This window comes from Molossus molossus, unplaced genomic scaffold (assembly GCF_014108415.1).
Source record: "Molossus molossus isolate mMolMol1 unplaced genomic scaffold, mMolMol1.p scaffold_m16_p_8, whole genome shotgun sequence".
In the NCBI taxonomy this organism is placed as follows: Eukaryota; Metazoa; Chordata; class Mammalia; order Chiroptera; family Molossidae; genus Molossus; species Molossus molossus.
In genome coordinates, this window is record NW_023425402.1 from 14150818 (window position 1) to 14174614 (window position 23797).

Below are 23797 nucleotides of genomic sequence, written 5' to 3' on the forward strand. Positions count from 1 at the left end.
CTGGCGGCTCTTAGGTCGCGTGACTGGGGGGCAGGCTCCGCCCCTCAGAGCCGTCAAAATAATTGCCTCCAGAGGCAGCCATGATTAATTTAAAGGGGCAGTACCGGCAAGGGCGCAGCGAGATCAACAGACAGCTGGTGAGTCTTTGAGAGTAACTCTGGAGCTGAGGGTTGAGGTCCCGCTACCTCTTATTCCCGCACTCTCGGACAGATTACAAACCCCGCCGACTGACCTCACACATCTACAGATTCAAAAACTCCGCCCTCCGCGTTTCTTCCCGCCCCTCAGGGTCCAGACAGACAGACAGACACTCGGCCTGCCCCGCCCCCTGCGCTAACAACTGACTCAGTGACCTCGGGATTGTCAGGCCGCTGAGTCCTCACCTGTGACGCGCACCTCGGTCGTCCACCTGCATCTCCCCCGTCGCCCCTGCCCACCTCACTCTGTCCCCACCCGGGGCCCCAGGGCAGGTCGACAGCCTGGGGCACTCCAACCGCATTCCAAAGCCTGGGAGAACACCTCCCTGCGCCGCGTTTCCTTGTGACCCCGCAGCCGCTCAGCAAACCTGCCATTCTTCCCTGCATCATCAGGCACCTTGAGGTGACTCTCTCCGAGCCTGTTAGCAGGTGGTCATAACAGAGACAAAACCATGGAAGGAACTGAGCCCGCAGGAGTGACCAGGTCTTGCTCCTTACTCTTAACCAGACACGCCCCTTCTCGCAAATCTCATTCCCTTCTTGAGAGAAAATAGCTCCCCAGGCTTGGGGTGAGAGGTTGGCTTGGGGAAGGAGGAGGGACACTGGTCGTCTTTGAAGACCTTCAGGCAAGAGGGGGGTGGGGTTTGTCCTGGGTGGGGCTCTGTGCCAGGTCCTCTGGGTGGCTGTGAAGTGGTGAGAAGGGGTGAAAATGCTGGACTTCTGGACTTTGGGCAGGGCAGATCCTTCTGAGGGCCTGGCTGCTCAACAGGGTTTCTTCCGGGCTCTGGCTTGAATGCCACAGGCTAGGGCTGTGCTCTGTAAACAGGTAAGAGGACTTCAAAGATGAGAAACATGGCCCTTTTGAAGAAGTAGGAAGACAGCCTGAGACCTGAAAGGTGAGAAATAATAGGTTAAAAGCCAGTGGGGAAAGAGTTAGGGAGATCAGATTTGAAGATGCTGGTCTTAGCTCTGTGGGTGATGCAGCCTGAAGCCCTTGAGCCTTTGGGGCCTTCTCATCTGGGTCCTGCGATGAAAGCTCCTGTTTTCTTTTTTTCTCTCTTCTCACTGATTTAATTTTGAAACTTATTCCTTCCCTTTTCCCAAAACCTCTGCACTATTTTCTGCATATTCTCCTGTATGCTATACCCTGTTCCCTTTGCAACTTTCCCCAAACATCTGTGTTGCTTGTAGTGCTGTTTCTCATCTCCTGATTCCGGTTCCTATCCCAAGCTCTCTCTCCAGTTCCTTTTCTGTTTTGGTCCTAAATTCTAAATTCCTCTGTTAGTTCTCAGGACCTTTGTTCCTTTCCTATTCTTTTTTTGTTTAAGTTACTTCCTCTCCCTTTTTCTTTCCCACAACCTTAAGCATTGTGTTTTTAGTGTTGTAGGCTCCCTCCCCACTCCCTCTCCAATTAAAACACACACAGGGTCTCCCATACTCTCTCTCCTCTCTCTTTTTAAATATGTTTTATTGATTTTTTTTGTTTGTTTTTAGAGAAAAAGGAAGGGAGAGGGAGAGATAGAAACATTGATTGTACGCCTCCTACTGAGGATCAAGCCCCAAACCGGGGCGACCTCTTGGTCCATGGGTCAGTGCTCAACCACGGAGCCACACCAGCAGGGTCTCTCTCTTATCTCTTAACTTGGATCCCCTCCACCCTGTAACCAAGGTGCTCAGCCTCTCTTTCTTACTTTTACCTCACTTGAGCTCTGTTGTTTTTCTAGCCCAGGCAAGGTCCTCCAGGCCAGGATGTCAGGCCTGGTGTTGGGGCAGCGGGATGAATCTGCAGGGCACCGGCTCAGCCAGGAGGAGATCCTGGGAAGCACTCGGCTGGTGAGCCAAGGGCTGGAGGCCCTACACAGTGAACACCAGGCTGTACTGCAAAGCCTGTCCCAAACTATTGAGTGTCTGCAGCAGGGAGGCCATGAAGAAGGACTGGTGCACGAAAAGGCCCGGCAGCTACGCCATTCCATGGAAAACATTGAGCTGGGGCTGAGTGAGGCCCAGGTGAGAAGGAGGATATGGTGCCAAGTAACCCATGGAGGAGCAGTTGTCTGATAGGAGGTTTTGGGTCACTTGCGATCCCCTTGTCCTAGATGCTTACATTCATTCATTCAGTAACTATGTGTTAAGCTCCTGCTGTGTGCCAGGCACTACTCTTCTGGGCACTGGAGACACACCACAGAACACAACACTCAAAAATCCTTGCCAGCTTAGAGCTTACGTCTAGCTGGGGGAGGCAAACAATACACAATTAAATTAGTAAATGATTCAGTATGCGTATGCCAGAGTAATTGCTAAGGATAAAGGAATAAAAATAAATCAGGGAAGGGGATTAGGAAGTATGGAGAGAGCATATGATTTTAGACAGGGTGGTCAAAAAAAGGCTTCTCTGAAATGATGATGTTTGAGCAAAGGTTTGAAGATGAAGGAATGAGTCATGCAATAAATGGGGCAAATGCATCATAAGCAGAGTGGACAGCAAGTACAAAGGCCCTGAACAAGAACCTTTCCAATGAGTTCAGTGAGGGGCCAGTGTGGTTCCAGTAGAGTGAATGAGGAGAAGCAAAATAGAAAATGAAATTCAGAGGTAATGGGGTTGGGGAGAAGGGGACAGATGTTATGGAACTTGTAGGTCATCATAAGGATGAGGAGAGGAGTGATCCTTTTAACATTTTAAAAGGATCATCTGGCTGCTGGGTTGAGAATAGACTAAGGGAACAAGGGCAGAAACAGGGAGGCTATTGTAATAATCCAGGTAGGAATTGATGGTGGCTTGCCCAGGGTGATGACTATAGAGGTGGTGAGAAATTGGATTCAGGGTGCATTTTGAAGGTAGAGCCATTGCTCCCCAACCCCACTTCCTGGCTCCTGCTAGTCTTGCCACCTGCCAGTAGGCTCCCCTCCTGCCTATCCCTGAGCACTCCTAGCCAGTGTCTGGTGCTCATAGGATGTGCCCATCTAGGTAATGCTGGCTTTGGCCAGCCACCTGAGCACAGTAGAGTCGGAGAAACAGAAGCTGCGGGCTCAGGTACGGCGGCTGTGCCAGGAGAACCAGTGGCTCCGGGATGAGCTGGCGGGTACCCAGCAGCGGCTACAGCGCAGTGAGCAGGCTGTGGCTCAGCTGGAGGAGGAAAAGAAGCACCTGGAGTTCTTGGGGCAGTTACGGCAGTATGACGAGGACGGGCACACCATGGTAAGCATGTACAGGCAAGGCTGGCGGGGATGGGGTGGGGTTTGGGTGAGGGTGCTGATAGCTGGGAGTCACCACAGACATGGGGTCATTGCTGCATCATCTGCAGGGGGCAGCAGTGCTGCCTAAACTGCCCCACCTAGCAGAATTCAGGTCCTGACCCTAACTCCAGAGACAACAAGGAGGAAAGAATATTCACTCATTCAATCAACATTTAACTAAATGACAATCACATATGCCAGGCACTGTGTACCCCTCTGGGGATGCAACAGTGAACAAGGCAGACAGAGTTCCTCCTCTCCCAATTACAGATTAGTGCGGGGGGAGGGGGGGATAGATAAGCACTGGGACAGTTCCAGTCTGGAATCCTAAGTGCTACAATTAGGGCAAGCATAACCCAGTTGAGCAAGAACCTCCTAAAATTTGCTCTCAAAATGTATGAAATTGCCCGGCTGGTGTGGCTCAGGACTGAGCTTCGTCTCATGGACTGAGAGGTCCTTGTTCGATTCCTGGTCAGGGCACATGCCTGGAGTTGTGAGCTCAATCCCCAGTAGGGGGCATGCAGGAGGCAGTGGATAGATGTTTCTCACATCTATGTGTCTACCTCTCCCTTTCTCTCTAAAAAGTCAATGAAAACATATTAAAAAAAAATAAATGTATGAAATTTAATCTTCATTTAACAGGCATTTATATATCTTTATGCCTTACGCATAAAGATGTATATAGGGGCCCTGGCCAGTTTGGCTCAGTGGTTGAGCGTCGGCCTGCAGACCAGAGAGTCCCAGGTTCAGTTCCTGCTAGGGGCATGTACAACAACCACAACAACAAAAAAAGATATATATAGGGGACATGAAAGAACAAGAAAAGAGAGTCCCTGTTTTTTTTAAGCTTATAATGTACCTGAAGGACATGACTTAACACATGAGAACGTATGTGACAACACAAAGCAGCAAGTGCTCAGTGCTGGTTGAGTGGTTCAGTTAATGCGGGAGGAATTGCAAGGAGATAGGTTCCTGGGGACTGGAATGGTCTGAAAAAGAGTCACAGAGGAGGCAAGGAACAGGGATGGGAAGATTTAGGTTGGATGTTTTAAAAATATATTTTTATTGATTTTTAGAGAGAAAAGAAGGGAGAGGGAGAAAGAGATAGAAATATCGGATGTTAGAGAGAACTATCCATCAGCTGCCTCCTGCACACCTCCTACTGGGAATTGAGCCTGCAACCTGGGCATATGCCCTGACTGGGAATCGAACCAGTGACTTCTTAGTACATAGAGAGGCATATGATTTTAGACAGGGTGATCAAAAAAAGGCTTCACTGAGCCACCCCGGCTAGGCTTAGGTTAAATTTTTAAATTTAAATGGTTAGGAGTGTAGATGGATTTTGCGGGATGATGAAGGAAAGGGAGGGGCTTTCTAATTTGGGGGGATGGAGGGTGTCATTGATAAGGCTCCAGGGCTGGAAAGTTGGTCTATTCCAGGGAAAGTGGGATGATGGCCCTGACTGGTTTGGCTCAGCGGTTAGAGCATAGGTCTGCGGACCAGAGAGACCTGGGTTTGGTTCCTGCTAAGGGCACGTACCTCAGTTGCAATTTGTCCCTGGCCTTGGTTGGGGTCGTGTGGGGTGGCAGCCAGTCAGTGTTTCTCTCTCACATTGATGTTTTTCTCTCTTTCTCTTCCTCTCTCTCTCCTTCCCGCTGTATCTGAAGATAAATGCAAAAATGTCCTCGGGCGAGGATAAAAAAAGAAAGTGGGATGATGTGCATGGGACACATTGGCGAAGCTGGGCAGGAAGGTTAGAGGTGTTTGTACAGGGCTACAGTATCTTGTGGGCACAGCAAATTTGCCTACTGTGGAAGTTGGTTAGATAGTGAGGGTTGGGCACTAAGTTTAGCATTAGCAGTGGCAGATGATGGGCACAAGGCTGAGGTAGACACTCCGAGTACCTTGTCAGTAAGATAAGACACACTCCCTGCCCTTAGGATAGACAGGCAGACATATAATCAATGTAAGCACATAGGGCTATAATTATAAGAGTTGAGGGGGTGAGAGTTGGGGCTGGAGAATGAGGGTGCTTAGGAAGGAAGCTCTGAATGTGAAGGAAGGGAAAGTCATGAGATCTGCAAACGAGAGGCCTGAGCTTGGCGAGACAAGTGCTGGCCTTCCCGGGGGCAGGGACATGAACAAAGTTCTTCTCCTGGGCCCCACCTGTCAGGAATTTCATGGTTCAGAGGGGCCCTGAAGAGGTTACTGAGAATATCTTTGCTCAGATATGCTGCTGCTTTCTTTCTAGGAGGAGAAGGAAGGCGATGCCACCAAGGACTCCTTGGATGACCTCTTCCCAAACGAGGAGGAGGAAGACCCAAGCAATGGCTGTGAGTTTGTCTCTGGAGTGGGAGGGTGAAGAGGGGCAGCAGGAGCCTGGTCCAGCTGTAACCCCCCAAGTCCCCATACATAGGTTCTCCACATCCTCTGGAGATGGGGCAGAGACGTGGCTAGTACTTTGATTTTCTCAGCCTCCCCATCATTTCTTATTCATCAATGTTTATTGAACTCTTGATATGTGCTAGGCACCAGGGGGACCCAGATGAGAACGGCAGGGTCAGGCCAATAAAGAGTCACAGTTGAGTAGGAGAATGAATGACCCTGGAGGGGAAGAACCTGAGCTCCTTAAGGGAAATAACCAGATCTTTTGCATCTTTGTATCTCTGGCACAGCCCCATGCTCATACTTAATAAATAAATGTTTGTTTAGTGAATGAATTACTGGATGAAAAAGTGGGACTGTGATGGGCACAGGTTCAAGGGAGTGGGCAAAAGAATAGCAGTTGAGGCAGGTCTCCAGAGAGAGAGCCGGGTTGGGGGCAGGTGCAGGCATGGAATAAGACATGGAGTTGGGGTGGGGAGGACAGGTAGCAAAGGAAAGAGGAAGAGTTCCCTGAGGGTCTCCTGTTCATTTTCTGGAATGGTTTAGTGTCACGTGGCCAGGGCACCCAACACAGTGGATATGAGATCCCAGCAAGACTACGGACTCTGCACAACTTGGTGATCCAGTATGCAGCCCAGGGTCGCTATGAGGTGGCCGTGCCGCTCTGTAAGCAGGCACTGGAGGACCTGGAGCGCACATCTGGCCGTGGCCACCCAGATGTTGCTACCATGCTCAACATCCTTGCTTTGGTGTATCGGTGAGCACCGCCCTTCTTCTGGCCACAAATCTGCCTCCAGATTCCCACCTGATCCATCTGTGGCTCCCATTCCTTCTCTCCACTAGATACCTCTTCTCCCTGCTGGCCTCCCAGGTGTATGCCACTTGGAGGCTTTCTCCTGTACCAGAACACTCATTCTCTCCATACCTTAGCCCTTGATCTCAGAGAATACTCATCTCTCAGGCTCTTTGCTTTTTCTAGTCTTTCTTCTGCGGAGGGTCTCTTTCTCTATCTCTTGTGTTCAGTAACTTGTGACCTCCTCTTGACATGGTGGAGTTTTGCATCCAGTATGGGTGTGTGAGTGAACCCCTCTCACTGCTCACACTGGGCTTCGTATCTCCTCATGGTGGGTCCAATCCCTAAATGTATCTGTTACCCCAAAGAAAAGAGGGAAGGAGATGGCTTGGGGGCAGAGTTCAGGGTAAGCCCTTGATACATTTTCCTCTTCTAGGGACCAGAATAAGTATAAGGAAGCTGCCCACCTGCTGAATGATGCCCTCAGTATCCGGGAGAGTACCTTGGGCCGGGACCACCCTGCGGTCAGTATTCCTTGCCCTCCTTCTCTCATGCTCTTTTGGCCTCTCTTAGCTTGTCCATCTGCTGCCCTCAGCTCAGTCACTGGGGATGCTCATGAGCACGTGAGGACTCCTTTCTTCTGGGCACTGTCTGCTAATCCCAGCGGTTCTCAACTCTGATACCCAAATGACTCCTTTTTTAAAAATGTTTTTATTGATTTTAGAGAGAGAGGAAGGGAGAGGGGGGAGAGAGAGAGAAACATCTATGTGAGAGAGAAACATCCATTGGCTGCCTCCTACACACCCGCTACTGGGGATTGAGCCTCCAACCTGGGCATGTGTCCTGACCTGGAATTGAACTGGCGGCCTTTTGGTGCATGAAATGATGCTCAACCAATTGAGCCACACCACCCAGGGCCACATGACTCCTTATAATGAATATTTTCCAGAAATTTAATTCATAGATTATGTAATCTATACATATAACTTTACATATAACTTTACTTTTATATTAATAAAGGTGAAATAAGGAAGTAATTTATAATAAAATAATATACACAAGCCCTGGCCAGTTTGGCTCAGTGGTTGAGTGTCGGCCTTTAGACCAGAGTCCTAGGTTCAGTTCCCACTAGGAGCACGTACCACAAAAAAAAACAAAAAACAAAAACACAATATATTACAGTAAAATAAAAATATAATCTAATGCCCTGGCCGGTTTAGCTCAGCGGTTAGAGCATCGGCCTGCGGACCAGAGAGTCCCGGGTTCAGTTCCCACTAAGGGCACGTACCTCAGTTGCAGTTTGTTCCTGGCACCAGTTGGGGTCATGTGGGTGGCAACCAGTCGATGTGTCTCTCTCACATCAATGTTTCTCTCTCTTCCTCCTTCTCTGCCTCCTGCTCTATCTGAAGATAAATGCAAAAATGTCCTCGGGTGAGGATAAAAAATATACATACATATATATATGTGTATATATATACACATACATATATATGTATATATACGTATATATAATCTAACAGTTATAGTATTGAATATAACTATGCTAAAATATATACTATAGTAGTCTGATATATAGTGAATAACTTTAAATTTACAAGGGGTGAGACCAGGAAACCATTTTATGTAAGAAGTATTTAAAAATGACAGAGCAGAAGGATTGGTAAATACGAAATTAAAATGCAGTGTTAGAATAAGTAACAACAGATTTACTTGTATATGATAAGAGAGAGAGAAATAGGGGTAACATGCTAAGATAAACGATAGGTTATCAAAGTGGAGAAAATTAGAAATAAGATATTTCTGAAAATGAACTAACTGTGAAAATAATTCCCTATGTTATGACATGTAATAGGCAGGGATGATGTACCTTAAATAACATAACTCCTGTCTTGATATCCCACCAAGTGTCAAAGCTTACATTCAGTATTTATTTATTTGTTTAGTTAGTTAGTTGTTGTTGTTAATCCTCACCTAAGGATATTTTTTCATTTATTTTGATTTTTTTGGATAGAGTGCAATGGAGGGAGGGAGAGAGTGAAACATCTATGTGAGAGAGACACATCGATTAGTTGCCTTCCACACAACCCCAACCAGGGCCGGGGATTGAACCTGCAACCAAGGTACATGCCCTTGACCTGGAATCAAACCCCAACCCTTTGGTCCATGCACTAATGCTCAAACCGCTGAGCCAAACTGGCCAGGGCACATTCAGTATTTAAGTATCAGATGTGCTGCTCTGGCCGGTTTGGCTCAGCAGTTAGAGCTTTGGCCTGCGGTCCAGAGAGACCCGGGTTCGGTTTCCACTAAGGGCACGTACCTTGGTTGCAGTTTGTTTCCGGCTCTGATTGGGTTGTGTGGGTGGCAGCCACTTGATGTGTCCCTTTCACGTCGATGTTTCTCTCTCTCTTCCTCTCTCTCCCTCCCACTGTATCTGAACAAAAAGTGGAAAAATGTCCTTGGGTGAGGATAAAAAAAAAATTTAAATATCAGGTGCGCCCTGGCCGATTTTGCTCAGTGGTTGGAGCGTCAGCCTGCAGACCAGAGTCCAGGTTCAGTTCCCACTAGGGGCATATACATACATAATACATACATAAATAAATAAATAAATAAATAAATAAATAAATAAATATCAGGTGGGACATTCAAAATCTGGCAGAGCTATCCCACATATGCAGAACATCTGTATCTTTCTTTCCTCCTCAAAAGTAATAGTGCCCACAATTTTCATGGCAACGAAAAAAACTAACAGAAACCCACCTTCAGAAATGTCAAAAAATGCCCCTAGGGGGCGATACCACCCCCATGGAGAACCCAGAGCCATCCAGTTCAGCAATTTCCCTTCCCCTGACTCTGGTTAGCATGGCAGAGTCCATTTCTTTTGGGGTTGTACAGCGTGGGGGAGGACCTGCAATTCTCAAGGTCTTGGAAACACCAGCATCTGAGGGGACTGGTGTCTTCCTAGGTGGCTGCCACACTCAACAATCTGGCTGTGCTCTATGGCAAGAGGGGCAAATACAAGGAGGCGGAGCCGCTGTGCCAGCGGGCATTGGAGATCCGAGAAAAGGTGCCCACATCTCTCCCCATTCTTCCCTTCTACTGTGACCCTTCTCCACCATCTCTCTTCTGGTCTACCCTCTCTCCTCACTTGTTTGTTTCTTACCTCTCTGTCTCTTCGGTGTCTTCTCTTCTGTCATTCCCTTTCCCCTGTTCCCTGCAGGTGCTTGCGTGTGCACACGTGCACACATGGATACACGTGCTTACAGCCACCTATCACTCCTTTGCTCCGCTTTAGGTCCTGGGCACCAACCACCCAGATGTGGCAAAGCAGCTGAACAACCTGGCCCTGTTGTGCCAAAACCAGGGCAAGTATGAGGCTGTAGAACGCTATTACCAGCGGGCACTGGCCATCTATGAGGGGCAGCTGGGGCCGGACAACCCTAATGTAGCCCGGACCAAGAACAACCTGGTAAAGGAGGAGGGGGCAAAGTGGGTGGAAAGAGGGGAGGGGACAGCTTCATAGTCTGGTCACTAACACCATTGCCTTTGTGCCACCTCTGGGGCTGCCTTTGGGGCTGAGGGATCTGCTTCATTCCAGTGGGAGGGCAGACGCTCCATAGCTTCTTGTTAGTGGAGTGGGAACATTTTTGACCCTGTAGCTAGAAACGGAGGTTTGAGGAGGATCTCTGGGGAAAGTCATAAGAGACCAAGAAGTGGAAGTCCCTGAGCCTGGTTAAGATCTGATCTTCATCTCTTCCTCCTGCATTTTTGCCTTCCTGCCCCCAGGCTTCCTGTTACCTGAAACAGGGCAAATATGTGGAGGCTGAGACTCTCTACAAAGAGATCCTGACGCGTGCCCATGTGCAGGAGTTTGGGTCTGTGGATGGTGAGTGGTGAGGGTCTTGGGGGGAACTATAGAGGGGAACAGAAATGCAGACCAAAGGTGGGGGGTTAAGCCACAGGGGCTCCCAGGGGGAGCCAGATCCCTTTAGTCCAGCCATGTGGGCCTCTGGGTTCTGGCTCCCCTGTATTGTCCAGCTCAGTTCTCTGACCTCACCACTCCATGCCATGTATCACCCCCAGATAACCACAAGCCCATCTGGATGCATGCAGAGGAGCGGGAGGAAATGAGCAAAGTGAGTGGGGGGACTCCAGTCTTGGGAGCCTGAGGCTAACAGGGCCTCTGTCTTACTCTTTGCACTAGCCCAGTTCTTCACTCCTCAGCCAAACACCAGCCCCAGATGCATGGTGCCTTCCCCAACCCAGCCTACACCCTAGCCCAGCTTCAGCTTGCACCCCAGCATCTGTACCCACGTTTCTGGCTTCCCCTCCCCCTCTGCTCTCCTGCAGACCCAGCACCGTGAGGGCAGCACACCCTATGCTGAGTATGGAGGCTGGTACAAGGCCTGCAAAGTGAGCAGGTGAGCTACAGTGAGAAGGTGGCTTGACCTCTGATATCCTCCATTCAAGTCCTGATCCTGGTGTCCTGGATCCCTTTGACCTTTCCTTGGCCATAGCTTTGCTCCCTCCTTCTCCTGTTTCTTTTTAGAATCCATCCTCACTTCCTTCCCTGGTCTCACCCCCAACAGCCCTACAGTGAACACCACTCTGAAAAACCTAGGAGCTCTGTACAGGCGCCAGGGAAAGTTGGAGGCAGCTGAGACCCTGGAGGAATGTGCTCTGCGTTCCCGGAAACAGGTCAGAGACTGGATGGGGAAGGGTATTCAGAAGGTAGTGCCCTAGGGACAGGACCACTGAGGCTTCTTCTGAGTCTCCGAAGAATAAGAGGAGGGACCGAAGAGGATGCCCTAGAGAGGAAGGTGAGACACCCTTGTGGTTGTGGTTGTTTTTAAGTGTTCTTACCCCCACCTGCCCTTTGTGGTCAGGACTCCAAGTTTACTAAATGAGATTATTAAAAACTACCTTGCCCTTTCACAATTTGAAGAATCTATTAAAGAGGGGCATGACTGGTGTGGATGAGGGAGTTGAGGTTGAGGGGAGGCCAATGTCAGAGTTTCTCAAATTGTGAATGTTAGCTCATATGTGGGTCATGAATCAATTCAGTATGGGCCATGGCTAAAAATATATATGCATCTATATGTAGGAATGCATTGAGAATAGAAAAGATGGGTATTGTTCCAGTGTGTGTGTACTGGGACATCACAAGGAAAAATGTCTTCCTGTGGCTGATGGCAAAAAAAATGTTTGAACGCCCCACCCTGAAGAGTAAGGAATGAGAAGTCCCAGCTTCTTCCTCTTTCTTCCAGGGCACTGACCCTGTCAGCCAGACCAAGGTGGCTGAGCTGCTTGGGGAGGGTGACAGTGGAAGGACCTCCCAGGAGGGTCCTGGGAGCAGTGTGAAGTATGAAGGAGGTGAAGATGCCTCTGTGGCTGTGGAGTGGTCAGGGGTAAGTCTGATGGTTGCCCCTTGATCTCTCCTGCCCCCTCCTGCTGGGGTTAGTGAGAGGCTCTGAGCCTGTCCATGAAGGATATGAGAACATGTCCCCACTCCTGTTCAGTCAGCCCCTCCCTCTCAGAGTATCTCTGCCAGCCAGCTAGTGACAAGGCTCTGGTCTTCATTCACTGGGCTTTTAAGGGAAGGGGGATGTGTTCAGAATAAATGGCAGGAGTAGACTCAGAAGCAAGTCTTCATGGGGTCCCCTTAGCTTTTGTTCCCCATCCCTCTCCACCAGGATGGCAGTGGGACCCTGCAGAGGAGTGGCTCTCTGGGCAAGATCCGGGAAATGCTTCGTAGAAGCAGCGAACTTCTGGTGAGGAGGCTCCAGGGGACCGAACCTCGGTCTTCCAGGTACACAGTGAGACTGAGATATGGCAAAGCAGGCAAGTACACCCTGGCCTCCAAATCCTCTTGGCCCCTCAACTCTGGAGGAGAAGTGTCTTGGAGAGAATCTTGGAAGTCAATGGGGTGTCCATGGAGAGGAAAAATGGGTGCCCAAGTTGCGGGGGGGAGACACCTGAGGAGATGCTATTTACCCATGAAGATAAGAGAGTGTGTGTGTAGTGGGAGTGGTGGGGATGGTGAGGAGGCAGTGATTTGGTTTCTTGTGGCAGGCCCACAGGTTTAGGAACACTCAAAAGGAAGAGAAGAAGCCTCAATTCTTTCTTTTCCATTGTAGCACCAACATGAAGCGGGCAGCCTCCTTAAACTATCTGAACCAGCCCAGTGCAGCACCCCTCCAGGTGAGAGCAGTCCTGGTGAGCTTACTGGTGGGTGAGAAAGGACAACCATAGAGCAAGCCTAGCGGGAGTTAGGGAAGCGGGAGAGTCATCTGGGATGAAGGCTCCGGCTAAGGAACTGGAGTTGGCAGACGAAACTGGGTAGACAGCTTGGTGATGGTGGTGGTGACTAGGAAGGGACAGTTTCAGGCCAGAGATAATAGCAAAGAAATTCATCAGGAGGGGAACAGGAATCGATGTTCTCTAAACTGGTACTTTGTAATTAGTAATAATTCAAGAAAGATTTGGGGATTCTAATTGCTCTTCCTCCTGTAGTCACCATACACCTTACCTTGGAGACTGAGTAATCAGTAGTGAAGAAGAAGGGAAAAAGCAAAAAGTATTCAATCATCTCCATTTGAAAAAACAGTAATAGCCTGGCTGGTGTGGCTCGGTGGTTGAGCATCAACCCATGCACCAAGAGGCCACCGGTTTGATTCCCAGTCAGGGCACATGCCCAGGTTGTGGGCCCGATCCCCAGTGGGGAGCATGCAGGAGGCGCGTAATTGATGTTTCTATCTCTCTCTCCCTCTCCCTTCCTCTCTCTAAAAATAAATAAAGAAAAAAAATTAAAAGAAAAGAAAAGAAAAGAAAAAACAGTAATAACGTTCTAATGGGAAATGACCACTTGTATCAACACATTCAAAGTATATGCCAATATTCATGTGGCTCTTCCAGGTATTTTCTCCACTAGACTGTGGTCTTCTGGAAAATCCTAGCAAAGCCTCAGAGCTTGGAGTTGAGGTTACAGGCTCCATCCTGGGTCCAGAGATAAGATTACAGCCATGAGATGGACAGTCTCCAGTGGACAGTCTTCAGGAGCCTGAGGCCCCAGGGCTGATGGTATATGTTGTCTGTTTCAGGTCTCCAGAGGCCTCAGTGCCAGCACTATGGACCTCTCTTCAAGAAGCTGACATTCAACTCACCCCCCAGGTCTGCTGGGTCCCCCCACAGCCCTCACAGCATTCCCTATTGCTCCTGGCCCTTCCAACCCCATGGTGGGACAGTGAAGGGGGAGCAGTTAACCAGAAGATTGCTGCTGCCCTTAGGGTCTCAGCTCTCTCCTCAGGAATCCCCCTCAAGAAGGACCCTCAGGACATCCTCTCCTCACCCTGTGGTCCTCTAGAGTAGTTAGCTCTGAGGCTCCCAGGGCAAGGAGCAGGTATGCACCTCAGAAACGCAGCCTGCTGCTGGCTCTTCTGTCAGAAGGTTTGGGGCTGGCCAAGCAAGCTGCCTTGCCCTGGCATCTCGTTCCCTCTGCTGCCTCACTTCAGGTCCATGTATTTCACTTTTCTTAAATAAAAGAATCAGGTAATCATTCTGCCACTCGAGCCCTGATTGAAGAGGGTAGGAAGCAAGGGTTGTTGTTGGGGCCCTTCACAGAAGGGTGAAGGGCAATGATGGATGGGGCAACAGGAGTGTTGATTCTTGGATTTCTCCTCTCTTCCTTCCCCTGTTTGTATCCTCTCCAGCAGGGCCTGCAGGAAGGCATCTGGGGGATGGGGGAGGAGGTCCACAACCCAAGGAGAAGGTGCTGTGGACTGGGTTGTCAGGGACATGTGGTGGCCATGTGGCAGGACCCTGGAGTCCTGGCGCCACTGCTCCCGGGCTGTGAGGCCCTCTGTGGCTGCCCCTCCTCCTCCCAGCTGCTTGGGGGAAGGGAGGTCTAAGCAGGCCTGGGGGGCCCTCCGGAGCCAGAGGGGAAGGAGGCACTCACTATCCATCCCCTCTCAGCATATCCTGGAGGCCTGAGCAGCAGCTGGGGCCCATCTTCTAAAGCTTGACTCCTCCTGACCCGCCTCCTACACCCCTTGCTGCTTTCACAACAAAGAAAGAATGTGGGGGTGGTGGCGCTGGGGTAGGGGGGGTGCCTGGAACAAGGGCTGTGCTGGGCCTCCCCACAGCTGGAGACTTGGCCATGCCCTGACACAGCCCAGACTGCCTGGAGATGGACTTGGGATGAATTTGTCAGTTTAACAGCCTTCAGTCTGGCACTCTGAGCCCAACTAGTTAGTTTCTACCTTTGGGTTCAAGTTGGTCCAAAGCTAAATAAACTAGATCCCAGCCATGCACTGGTCCCTCACTTCTCCAGACTACATCTCTCCTGGGACTACACAGTATCTCCAGGCCACCTTGCTTGGGGACACCAACGACAGCCTTCTGTTCTAGGTCTCCCTAAGGATTTCAGGTTGCAAAGTCCTCTCACCCAGAGACTTTGGGGAAATTGCTGGTTTGAGTCCTCAGGAATGCCCAGAACTGACCGTCCTCCCCAGGGGCCACGGAATCACAAGTGTCACTGGGGTTCTTCTGAGTCTCTGCTGATTAAGCGGTAGGCACAGCCTACCTCCCCCTACCTCCTTAGGTCCCCGGCACTTCCCCGGGCCTCCCTCTGTCCCGGATCCATCTCCAGACCCCTCCCCCAACTGCGAGCTCCTCCCCGCCGCGGCGGGGAGGGGGCGTCGAGGGGGCGGGGCGCCGCGAGGCAGCCCGAGGGGAGGGGGCGTCGTGGGGCGGGGCTTAGCGGCGGCGGCGGCGGCGCGCGAGGACTCTGAGGTACCGGGCGCGCGCGGCTCCGGCTAGGGACGCCTCAGGCTCCGGCTGCTGCAGCGGCGCCCGCGCTTCGGTGCGCTCGGCCTCCTGGGCCCGCCGCGGAGCGCAGTCCGCGCGTCCGCCGTGCGCCCGCCCGCTGCCTTCCTCGAACCCGCAGTGATGGGAGCTGCGCGGGGAGCCCCGAGCAGCCCCCGCCGGCTGCCTCTGCTCAGCGTCCTGCTGCTGCCGCTGCTGGGCGGTGAGTCCCGGCGAGCTGGGGGAGCGGGGCTCGGGGAGCGCGGGAGCCCCGCTGGCACGAGGGGGCACCCGGGAAGTGGGTTTGGGCAGCTGGAGCGGAGAAGACACCCTGGAGGGGTGGAGAGACTGGTGGGGGTGCAAGGTCCCGGCGGCTGGGAGGTGGCCAAGCCCTCAGCGGACTCGGTCGGTTGGGGACCCTCTGCCACCCACGCTCGCGAAGTCGCGTTTCCAGCTCCACAGAGTTTTCCCGGTCAGAGCGGAGAGTTTGGCTCGGGAGCTGCCGGGAGTTGCTGGCGCCTGGGCCTTAGTGGGGAGTTTATTTTCCGGAGAAAAACGACCAACCCCCACTAAGGGGGGGTGCAGTGAGGTGGCTGGCGGTGGGGGAGACGGGGTGCCCTGGGCGGGCTCAGCCCAGGTGAGGGAGGCCGGCCTGGGCCAGATACGGCACCGACCTGCGGCGCGCTGTAGCTTTGTTACCTACGCCGGCCCGACGCTCCCGGCTTCCCTCCTCCAAGTTCCAGGGCCAAGCTGGGACCCCTGATGGCCCTGCTGGCCCTGCTGGCGAGGGCGGAAGAAGGGAAGAATTAGGGGCCGCCCCATCTCCTCCAGCTCCTGGGCCCGAGCCCACTCCCAGCCAGGGTCGAATCTGGGGAGCGGAGTCTCAGGCTGTCGCGGTGACTAATGTGTGAAGGCCGCTGCCAAAATCGGGCATGGCCGGCCAGCAAAGGTGCGGACGGGGTTTGTTCTGTTCCTTCCTGGATTTCCATCCTGTGTCTCCTCGCTGAGGAAAGCCAATCTCACTTTCTACGGGCCAGGAAGGCAAAAAGAGTTCAATCTGTCTTTTCTTCAAGCGCCTCAGCATTTTGATGAGGGTGTGGCCCGTATCTCCAGGACGGACTGGACCCGGACCCCCCCCCCCCCCGCCCCGCCTTTATTTCCTGTCTTGGTCACACCTGAGAGTCGCCACCGAGGTGTTGAAGTGCTTTATAGGGAAGCACCAACCTACCCACACAGCCTGGACTGGAAACAACCCCCCATCTTTCTCCCTTCAAAAGAGCACAAAAATCTTGGGTGATGATGGTGGCAGCAAGCCTTTCTGGAGAACTCAGCTCAGGGGACCTGGTCCTAGTTTATCACTTTCCTTCTTTGAAGAGTGGCCATAGGGAGGGTGGAGACCGAGAATTGCCTTTTTTGCCGTCTTCCTGGCCTGCCAGCTGTTGAGGGGTTTGGGGGCTGATGGAATCACATCTCCCCCACCCCTAGTTGTAAAAGGAGAGATAATTATAACCCAGACCCAGAGGTAAGGACAGGCTCCAGGGATTCGTAGGAGGTGTTTCTGGAGCTGCCCTGTGTTTCTGGTGATGTGTGGGGTGGTTATTGCTCATGGCAGAACCCACATCTGCTCCTAGAGGACGTATGGAAGTTTTTTTGCGCAGCCAGGATCCGGGGGCCCAGCCATATGGGCGAGCCGCCTGGGCTCAAAGGCTTCCTAGGTCAGCCAGCTGTTTGGGTTTTGGTGTGCCGGTCGGCAGATACGGCAGCCATCATTGCTGATGTTTAGAGTTCTGGAGTCAAGGGGAGATTCTGATGGAGACGGAGCTGTTGTTCAACAAATGTTCAGTTCTTTCCGTGAGAAGACAACCCTGATGTTAATGAAGTTAATCTGGTGACTGGTGTTTAGTGGAGGGGGCTTCTGTGGGGGAAGTTAGGGCAGGGAGAGGGCTTGGGACTCGAGGTCTGGAATCTCCTCTGGGGGTGGGGAGATGTCTTGTGCTCAACAAAGGAACATTTTAATGAGAGCCTTAAATCAGTTCCACCAAATGTGCCTTGGTGTGGAACCTGTCCATGTGCTGTAAACAATTTCAGTCAAGGCTGAGGCGCCTGCTGTCTTCTCGTGAAATCGAGGACCCAGTCCACCCCTGGCCTGCATGACTTTAGGGAGGCAATGATTTTTAAATAGATTACAGCAGGTTTTTCCATCTCATTGTTTGTGTAATTAACTGGAGTTGTAGTGAGACCCTGCTGTTAATAAGGTTGGAATAAGGGACTTAGGGTTGGCTAGGTTTGTGGATTAGACCATTCTGAAGTTTGGTTAATTATGCTGCAAATGACTTGAGTAACTTTCCACATTTTGAGATCCCTGTTGTGATTAATATGGTGGAGGAGGAGGAGAGGGCTTGACATTTGCAACCTGGGATTCTGAGCCCCAACTGCTCGGTCAGTTGTGGTCATTCTTCATCCCCCCCCACCCCTGATCTTTACTCCAGGCTCTTGTTTCTTTGGGGAAATAAAATTGTCACGTTCTGAGAGAGGCTGTTCAGACTCCTCGAGGCTCTACAGCCTGTAATTCAGGTTTAGGAGTTGTTGTTTTTTTTATCAGTGATGGGCTTCCTTAGATGTTGGGAAGTACAGTGGGAGGGCACAGGTAATCTCTGCACATCTCTTGCCAAAGGATGTAGTTAAACTCCAAGCGTTCAGAGGAAGGCTGAGTGGTGGGGAGAGCTCAGGCTGTGGAGATGAAGTGCTTGGCAAAACAGTAACTCCAACTCTGACGGGCTCTGTGTCCCTGGGCAAATTTCTTGACCTCACAGTTGGCCTCCTCTGTAAAGGGACTTACTTCCTGGAGTTGTGCTGAGGATTAAATGTAATGAAGTATATAAAGGGCCCCTTTCTTGTTCTTCCTCTCCTGGGGTGTGCTTCCAACATACCTTTGCAGCTTTATAGTCATCTTCAACAATAAACATTTTCCACCTTCTGGAGCCCTCCACTCCGGACCCATAGTCTCATTCCCATCGCCTAAAACACACGTGGTTTCTCAGACCTTTCATTCCTCTCTGGCCAGGCCTTGGTCATGTACTGCCTCCCCATCTTGCTTTTGCCCAGTTCCACCTCTGCTTTCTCCCCCAAACTGTCCTCTCTCTCCTGCCAGAAAGTGTAAAACTTCTGGACTTTTAGGACATCTTCCATATTTTTGCCCAGTTGGGTTTTAATTTACTGAAAGGCTCCCCCTTTAGAATTCAGTGCAGTGTCTTATTTATAATGGGTCCTTATCTAGGTTTATTAAAAAGGTCGGTGAATCTTTTGGGTGGAGGGCAGAGTAACCAAGGACAAATGTAAACAGCCCCTTTGTCTCCTAGGCATTGGGGTCTTTTGTGCCCTTTTCAGCTTTTCTGGGTTAGGGTGGCCTGTTGTTCTTCCCTGTGCCTGCTTTATCATGGCCCAATCTAGTGACCAGCTCTTCCCTCTCTGTTTCCAGGCTGTCTGTTCTTTGTGGTGCTTTCTGAGTTTTAATGTGGCTACTGGCTTTCTCCAAGAGTTGCTGGGTGTGAGCAACTACCTCTACATATGAAGCTGACCTGCCTGGAAAGGCCACAGCTTAAAAACCACAAACTGGGTAGGGACCTCGATGATCTACAACTTTGCCCTCGAAGTATGGTCCAAAGACAAGTGGCATCAGCTTTCCCTGGGAGCATCAGAATCCCAAACTGCATTTCAACAATCTCCCCAGCTGACTGCACCCAGAGTTCCCGAAGTCCTGCTCTAAGCATCTCTCCTTATACAGAAACTCCTGTTGCAACAGCACAAATTAGGGGCCCCAGGTCTTGCACAGTATTTGGGGACTGACTTTAAATAACTTTTTGTTCATGTGCACACTCTTCGGTGTGATGTGTGCATTTGAAAATGACCTCACTTTGGGTTGAATTTGAATGAGATTTCGTCAGGAAGCTTATCCATTAAATGTGTGACTCTAGCCCCTAGCGCCGGCTAGGTGGCTCGGTTGGGTGGAACATTGTCCCCTACACCAAAGGGTGGCAGGTTTGATTCCCAGTCAGGGCACATATCTAGGTTGTGGGTTTGATTCCTGATGGGGGCACATGTAGGTGGCACCTGATCATTGTTTCTCTCTTACATCCACGTTTCTCCCTCTCTCTTTCTAAAAATCAATAAACAGCCTTGGGTGAAGTTGTTGTTTTTTTTTTAATTTTAAAAATAACGTGTGACTCTAGAAGGTTTGCAACATAAGTGTGATGTTCTGTTCTTCTTGGAGTCTCAGCTTTTCTCAGGGGAGCATGTGTATTTGTTTTATTATGAAAGCCAGTGGAGAAATTGGATTTGTTAGGCGGAAATTTGGTCAGTGGATGACTTTTCAGGAATACATTTGGTTCCTAAAGAGAGGTGACGTCTTCACTGGGCTTTGACAGTTTGTTGTTAAGTCTTTGGAGTATTTAATATTTTGGAGTGAAGGGGTTTGTGTGAGTTTGTGTTTAAGCCAGTGCAGCTTCTGTGAGATTCTCCCGGGATGGAGATTGGTCGGTTCAGACTTAATTTTTGAGCCAACAGTAGGTTGGGGCCAGGGATTCAGTCTTTTGTATTTTCCTAATGGAAGAAAGGGTCATTAAACACAGTTGGGTATCCTTGGCCTGTGTCCCCTGGCCTCCCTCTGCTCTCCCTAACCTCAGTATGCCTCTCTACTCCTGTGCTCCTGGTAGAGCCACGTGGTGGGGTTACAGGCTCAGGGCCATGGCTGCCTGTATGGCTGTAGCCTTGCCCTCCAGCTGCTGGCCTGCCTGCCTCTTTCCTCATTTCCTGCTCTGGCTCCCCACCGCCTGGTCCTTTTTTGGGGGTGTGGAAGTTCTGCCTTGGTGGCTGGGTTAGAACCTGTCTTGGGGTTCTCTGAGTTCACTGCTGGTTGTACACGGGGCCCTGCCGAGCCCCTGGTGCTTTGGTGGAGCTGGCGCAGGAGCTGCTACAGCTAATCAGAGGTTTGAGGAAACCCTCTGTGGTGTGTCACTTTTTCCATCCTCTTCTCTGGATTTGGGCTATTTTCCTCCCAGCAGCAGTGGGACAGGGAGGAAGCTTTGTTGGGAGGGTGGACATACGTAGGCGCCTTTCCCCTCTTGCTGTTTGGGTTCTCCAGGCTCTCGCGTCCCTGGACAGAATGAACGTGCCGGTGAGTAGAGTGCAGTCCACCTGGGATCCTGCAGGTCCCAAGTTCCTGCCAGAAGCTTCGATCCACTGTGATGAGCAGGATATGGACTTTCTGGTTTAGGTGTGTATGTAAGTGGGTCGGGTAGGGGATATGAGTTGTATGTGAGGAAGGTGTAGATTTGTTGTTTCTCAAAAATGTGGTCCAGAAATCATCTGGGAATATAGTGGAAGGCAGGTAACCATGGGTACCGGTTAAAATTTGGGTTGCCTAGGCCTTACTGCAGACCTGCTCATCAGAATTGTTTGCGGGAGGAGCCAGGAAATGGATTTTAGTTCCTTTAGATTATATTGTATTTTTAAAATAGCCAATCCAGTGCAAATCTCAAAAGGAAACTGCATGTTATTTTATTTGTATTATTTATTTATTTATACATGATGAAACCAATTAGATCTTCAAGTTTGCTCAGTTGAACTTTTTTTTTATCCTCACCCAAGGACACTTTTGCACTTATCTTCAGATAGAGTGGGAAGAAGAGAGAGGGGAAGAGATACCTGTGACACCTGCTTTTCTGTGTTCTGGTCCTGACTCAGTTGATGCCTACCCACATAACCCTGAGCCCATTCAGTAACCTCTCCCAGCCTTAGGTTCCTCATCTGAAAATGCTAATGCTGCTGATCCTGGCCTGGCTGAGGGCTGTGGAGATGGTGGCCCCAGGGAAGTAGCTCCTCTGGCCAATCCTGCCGTTTCTTCCCAGAGACTGTCCTGACCCTTCGTGTCCGTTGACTGGTGTCAGCTCTTCTTTCCAGTCCTCAGTCTGAGAGTGGTTTTCAGGGGCTCAACAAAGTCGTTCTTGACTGGCAGCTTTAGAAATGGTTTCCTCATTCTAAAGCACAGATTTTCTCAATGGGTCTCAGTATTCTAACAGCAGCTCAGAAATGTGGGCACAGCCACTGTGCATTTTTTAAAATTGATTTTAGAGAGAGAAAGGGAGAGGGAGAGGGACATAGAAACATTGATGAGAGAGAACATCGATTGGCTGCCTCCTGCATGCCCCCCATTGGGGATTGGGCCCACGACCTGGGCGTATGCCCTGACTGGGAATCGAACCAGCAACCTCTTGGTGCATGGGTCGACTCAACCACTGAGTCACACTGGCCGGGAGCCACTGTGCATTTCCAGGTGGGAATTCTTCCTCCGAGGATCCCAACAGCAGCTTCTCTCCAGGGTAGTCAGTGCTGGCGCAAGACCACCATCTCCCCGGCACACTTCCATTCTTCCAGGGAGCGGGAGTCAACTGCTTTTGCAGCCTAGGCAGACTTGCATTACCTGAGGGAGGGGCTTCTGTTTTCACAGGATGGCTGTAGGGGTCCCCCCCCCCCCCCGTCAGTCACTCTGTGTAATTTGTGGCATCTTCTGTCAGCATCATGGGAGGTTCCTGAGGTGCTGTGTGGTCTCCCTATGGGTGGGTAAGGTGGTCAGAGTGGGCACTAGCATACACTGGCTCTCTTTTGTCTGCTTCTTGGGTTGGTGGGGCAGTGAAGAGAATGATGGTCTGCTTTGGGGACGGCTGAGGTGTTCTAGCAGCTAGCTCATATGGTGCCTTTGTGCAAATTAGAAATAGGCGCCCTTCTTCCAAGTGAGCGCAGCCCTGCCCCAGGACATGGGGCTTAGGCTAGGGAGTGTTTCGATTGGCCGGGCATCTTGAGCAGTGCACAGCCTGTGCGGTCACACGTGGCTGTCCTGTTGGCAATGAGGGCCTTGCAGCCGGTGACTCTTTGCTTCCCAGTGGATGGGCCAAGGTGATTTTGGTGACTTCTAATGTTTCAGGTGAAGCCTTTTCACTACCGTGGATGGGGGCACTCTCTGATCATACAAAGGGAGAAGGCTGGGGGCTGCACCCGCTCTGAAGTATATGTCTGTGGCTGCTGAGGTCTCAGCCTGTTTCTGTGCTCTTCTCCCCGCCAGAGGACTTTGCTGCCTTGCAGATGTAGTTTTTTAGCCTGTGTGATAATTGATAGAGAAGGCTGGCTGAGTCTTCAGGGAAGAGGGGCTGGGTAGCTCAGCCTTTACGTCACCCTTAAGAAGCTTCAGGTTTGCCTCTCTGCCTGGGCACACCGGGACCTCCTGTGGCCCCACGTAAAGTGTGTGGGCATTCCTGATTTAGAGGAAGCCCTGTAATAGAAGTGGTATCACTTCAGTTGCAAAGATGGGGCCTTGGTCTTGATGGGCTCTTGTTCTGGGTACCCTGGAGGTGTACATCCCTCTTAGCCTGAGGAGGCACCGAAGGAACAGTGACCAGGCTGGGGGTTGGGAGACATGGACCCTGCTCCCACATTTGCCCCAGAGTGCTTGTATGATGTTGGACAAATCCCACCCGCCACTGGGCCTCAACTTGAGGGCAGAAGACCTTGGAGGACCCTTTACTGTGACCTTTGAGACTGACCTGACCCAGAATTGCCATATACATTCTCCAGCTGTGTTTCTGCCACACTTACAGCCTCTCCTCGCCTTTGGTTTTGGGGAGAGCACTTTAATCTGAGGGCTGCATTTTATTCTGGAATCTGTAGTGCATGGGCACAGATGCGTTTAGACTCGATCAACTGGTGATGTGGGTGTGTGTAATTCCCTGGGTGCAAAGGGGCACGGAAAGGTTTGAGTAAATTTAGGGAAGGTTTGGAGGGAGTTCTTATGAGAGAGAGAGAGAGAAGAAAGAGAGAGAGAGTTTTTATTTGAGTAAGAGAAGGCAGAAATACTTACTGGTTAGTCCTCAAGTATTTGAGGGACTAGTGCCTGGGTGGGGAACTCGTTTGTTTCTTTTGCACAGACAGGAGACAACTGAAGGGAGGCTTAGCGGTGGGAAGAAGGGATTGAGGGTGCTTTGGGAGCGCCTCCTCTGTAATAACCAACAACTGTACCCAGCTTTGCAGTTTACAAAATGCTTTTACTCACAGTGACATTTGATCCTATCAAAAAGACTCAGAGGATGGCAGGATAAGGATGCTGGGGTTCTTTCATTTTTTGGAAGGGGAAGAGGTGGGAGGCATTTGACAGGTACAGAAACTGAGGCACAGAGTATGATCGGCTCAGGATGGAAGAGCTGATAATAGAGCTGATTCTGTGTTCTCCTATGTCCTTGTATGCACGTCCTCACTAGAAGCTATGGAATGTTATACACACATGCTTTGGAGCTGGGTAATCTTTGGGGAGTGGATTTTGCACATGAGCTAATTCTCTGGG

At 50.8% G+C, this 23797-nt stretch overlaps 2 protein-coding genes across 5 annotated transcripts in view; both read left to right on the forward strand.

Moving 5' to 3' along the window:
- The first annotated feature begins 92 nt into the window (after positions 1 to 92).
- KLC4 (kinesin light chain 4) lies at positions 93 to 14164 on the forward strand. Of its 4 annotated transcripts, none has more exons than XM_036247960.1 (16): positions 93 to 137; positions 1922 to 2204; positions 3163 to 3393; positions 5683 to 5764; positions 6363 to 6573; positions 7046 to 7133; positions 9572 to 9673; positions 9902 to 10075; positions 10393 to 10492; positions 10690 to 10742; positions 10957 to 11027; positions 11196 to 11304; positions 11874 to 12014; positions 12300 to 12415; positions 12744 to 12807; positions 13707 to 14164. In XM_036247960.1, exons 2-16 carry the CDS (start codon positions 1947 to 1949, stop codon positions 13755 to 13757), a joined length of 1851 nt encoding a protein of 616 aa, XP_036103853.1. In that variant the 5' UTR covers positions 93 to 137; positions 1922 to 1946; the 3' UTR covers positions 13758 to 14164. The 4 variants fall into 4 exon arrangements, 3 of the variants coding, with proteins under 3 accessions (XP_036103853.1, XP_036103852.1, XP_036103854.1); XM_036247959.1 differs by lacking the exon at positions 93 to 137 and adding an exon at positions 295 to 681; XM_036247961.1 differs by lacking the exon at positions 93 to 137 and adding an exon at positions 897 to 1093.
- A 1381-nt stretch (positions 14165 to 15545) lies between these two features.
- PTK7 (protein tyrosine kinase 7 (inactive)) overlaps positions 15546 to 23797 on the forward strand; it is a 67879-nt gene continuing 59627 nt past the window's right edge. The window contains exon 1 of the mRNA XM_036247980.1: positions 15546 to 15631. Within this exon, the coding sequence (XP_036103873.1) occupies positions 15553 to 15631 (79 nt within the window). The 5' untranslated portion in view covers positions 15546 to 15552. The remainder of the gene's footprint in view (positions 15632 to 23797) is intronic.

Bases quoted from the DNA above. Each gene is read 5' to 3' on its own strand.
- KLC4 (XM_036247959.1), top strand. From the start codon at position 650: ATGGAAGGAACTGAGCCCGCAGGAGTGACCAG. The intron at 6,574-7,045 runs GTGAGCACCGCC...TTCCTCTTCTAG, and splicing joins ATCCTTGCTTTGGTGTATCG to GGACCAGAATAAGTATAAGG. The intron at 9,674-9,901 runs GTGCCCACATCT...GCTCCGCTTTAG, and splicing joins CATTGGAGATCCGAGAAAAG to GTCCTGGGCACCAACCACCC.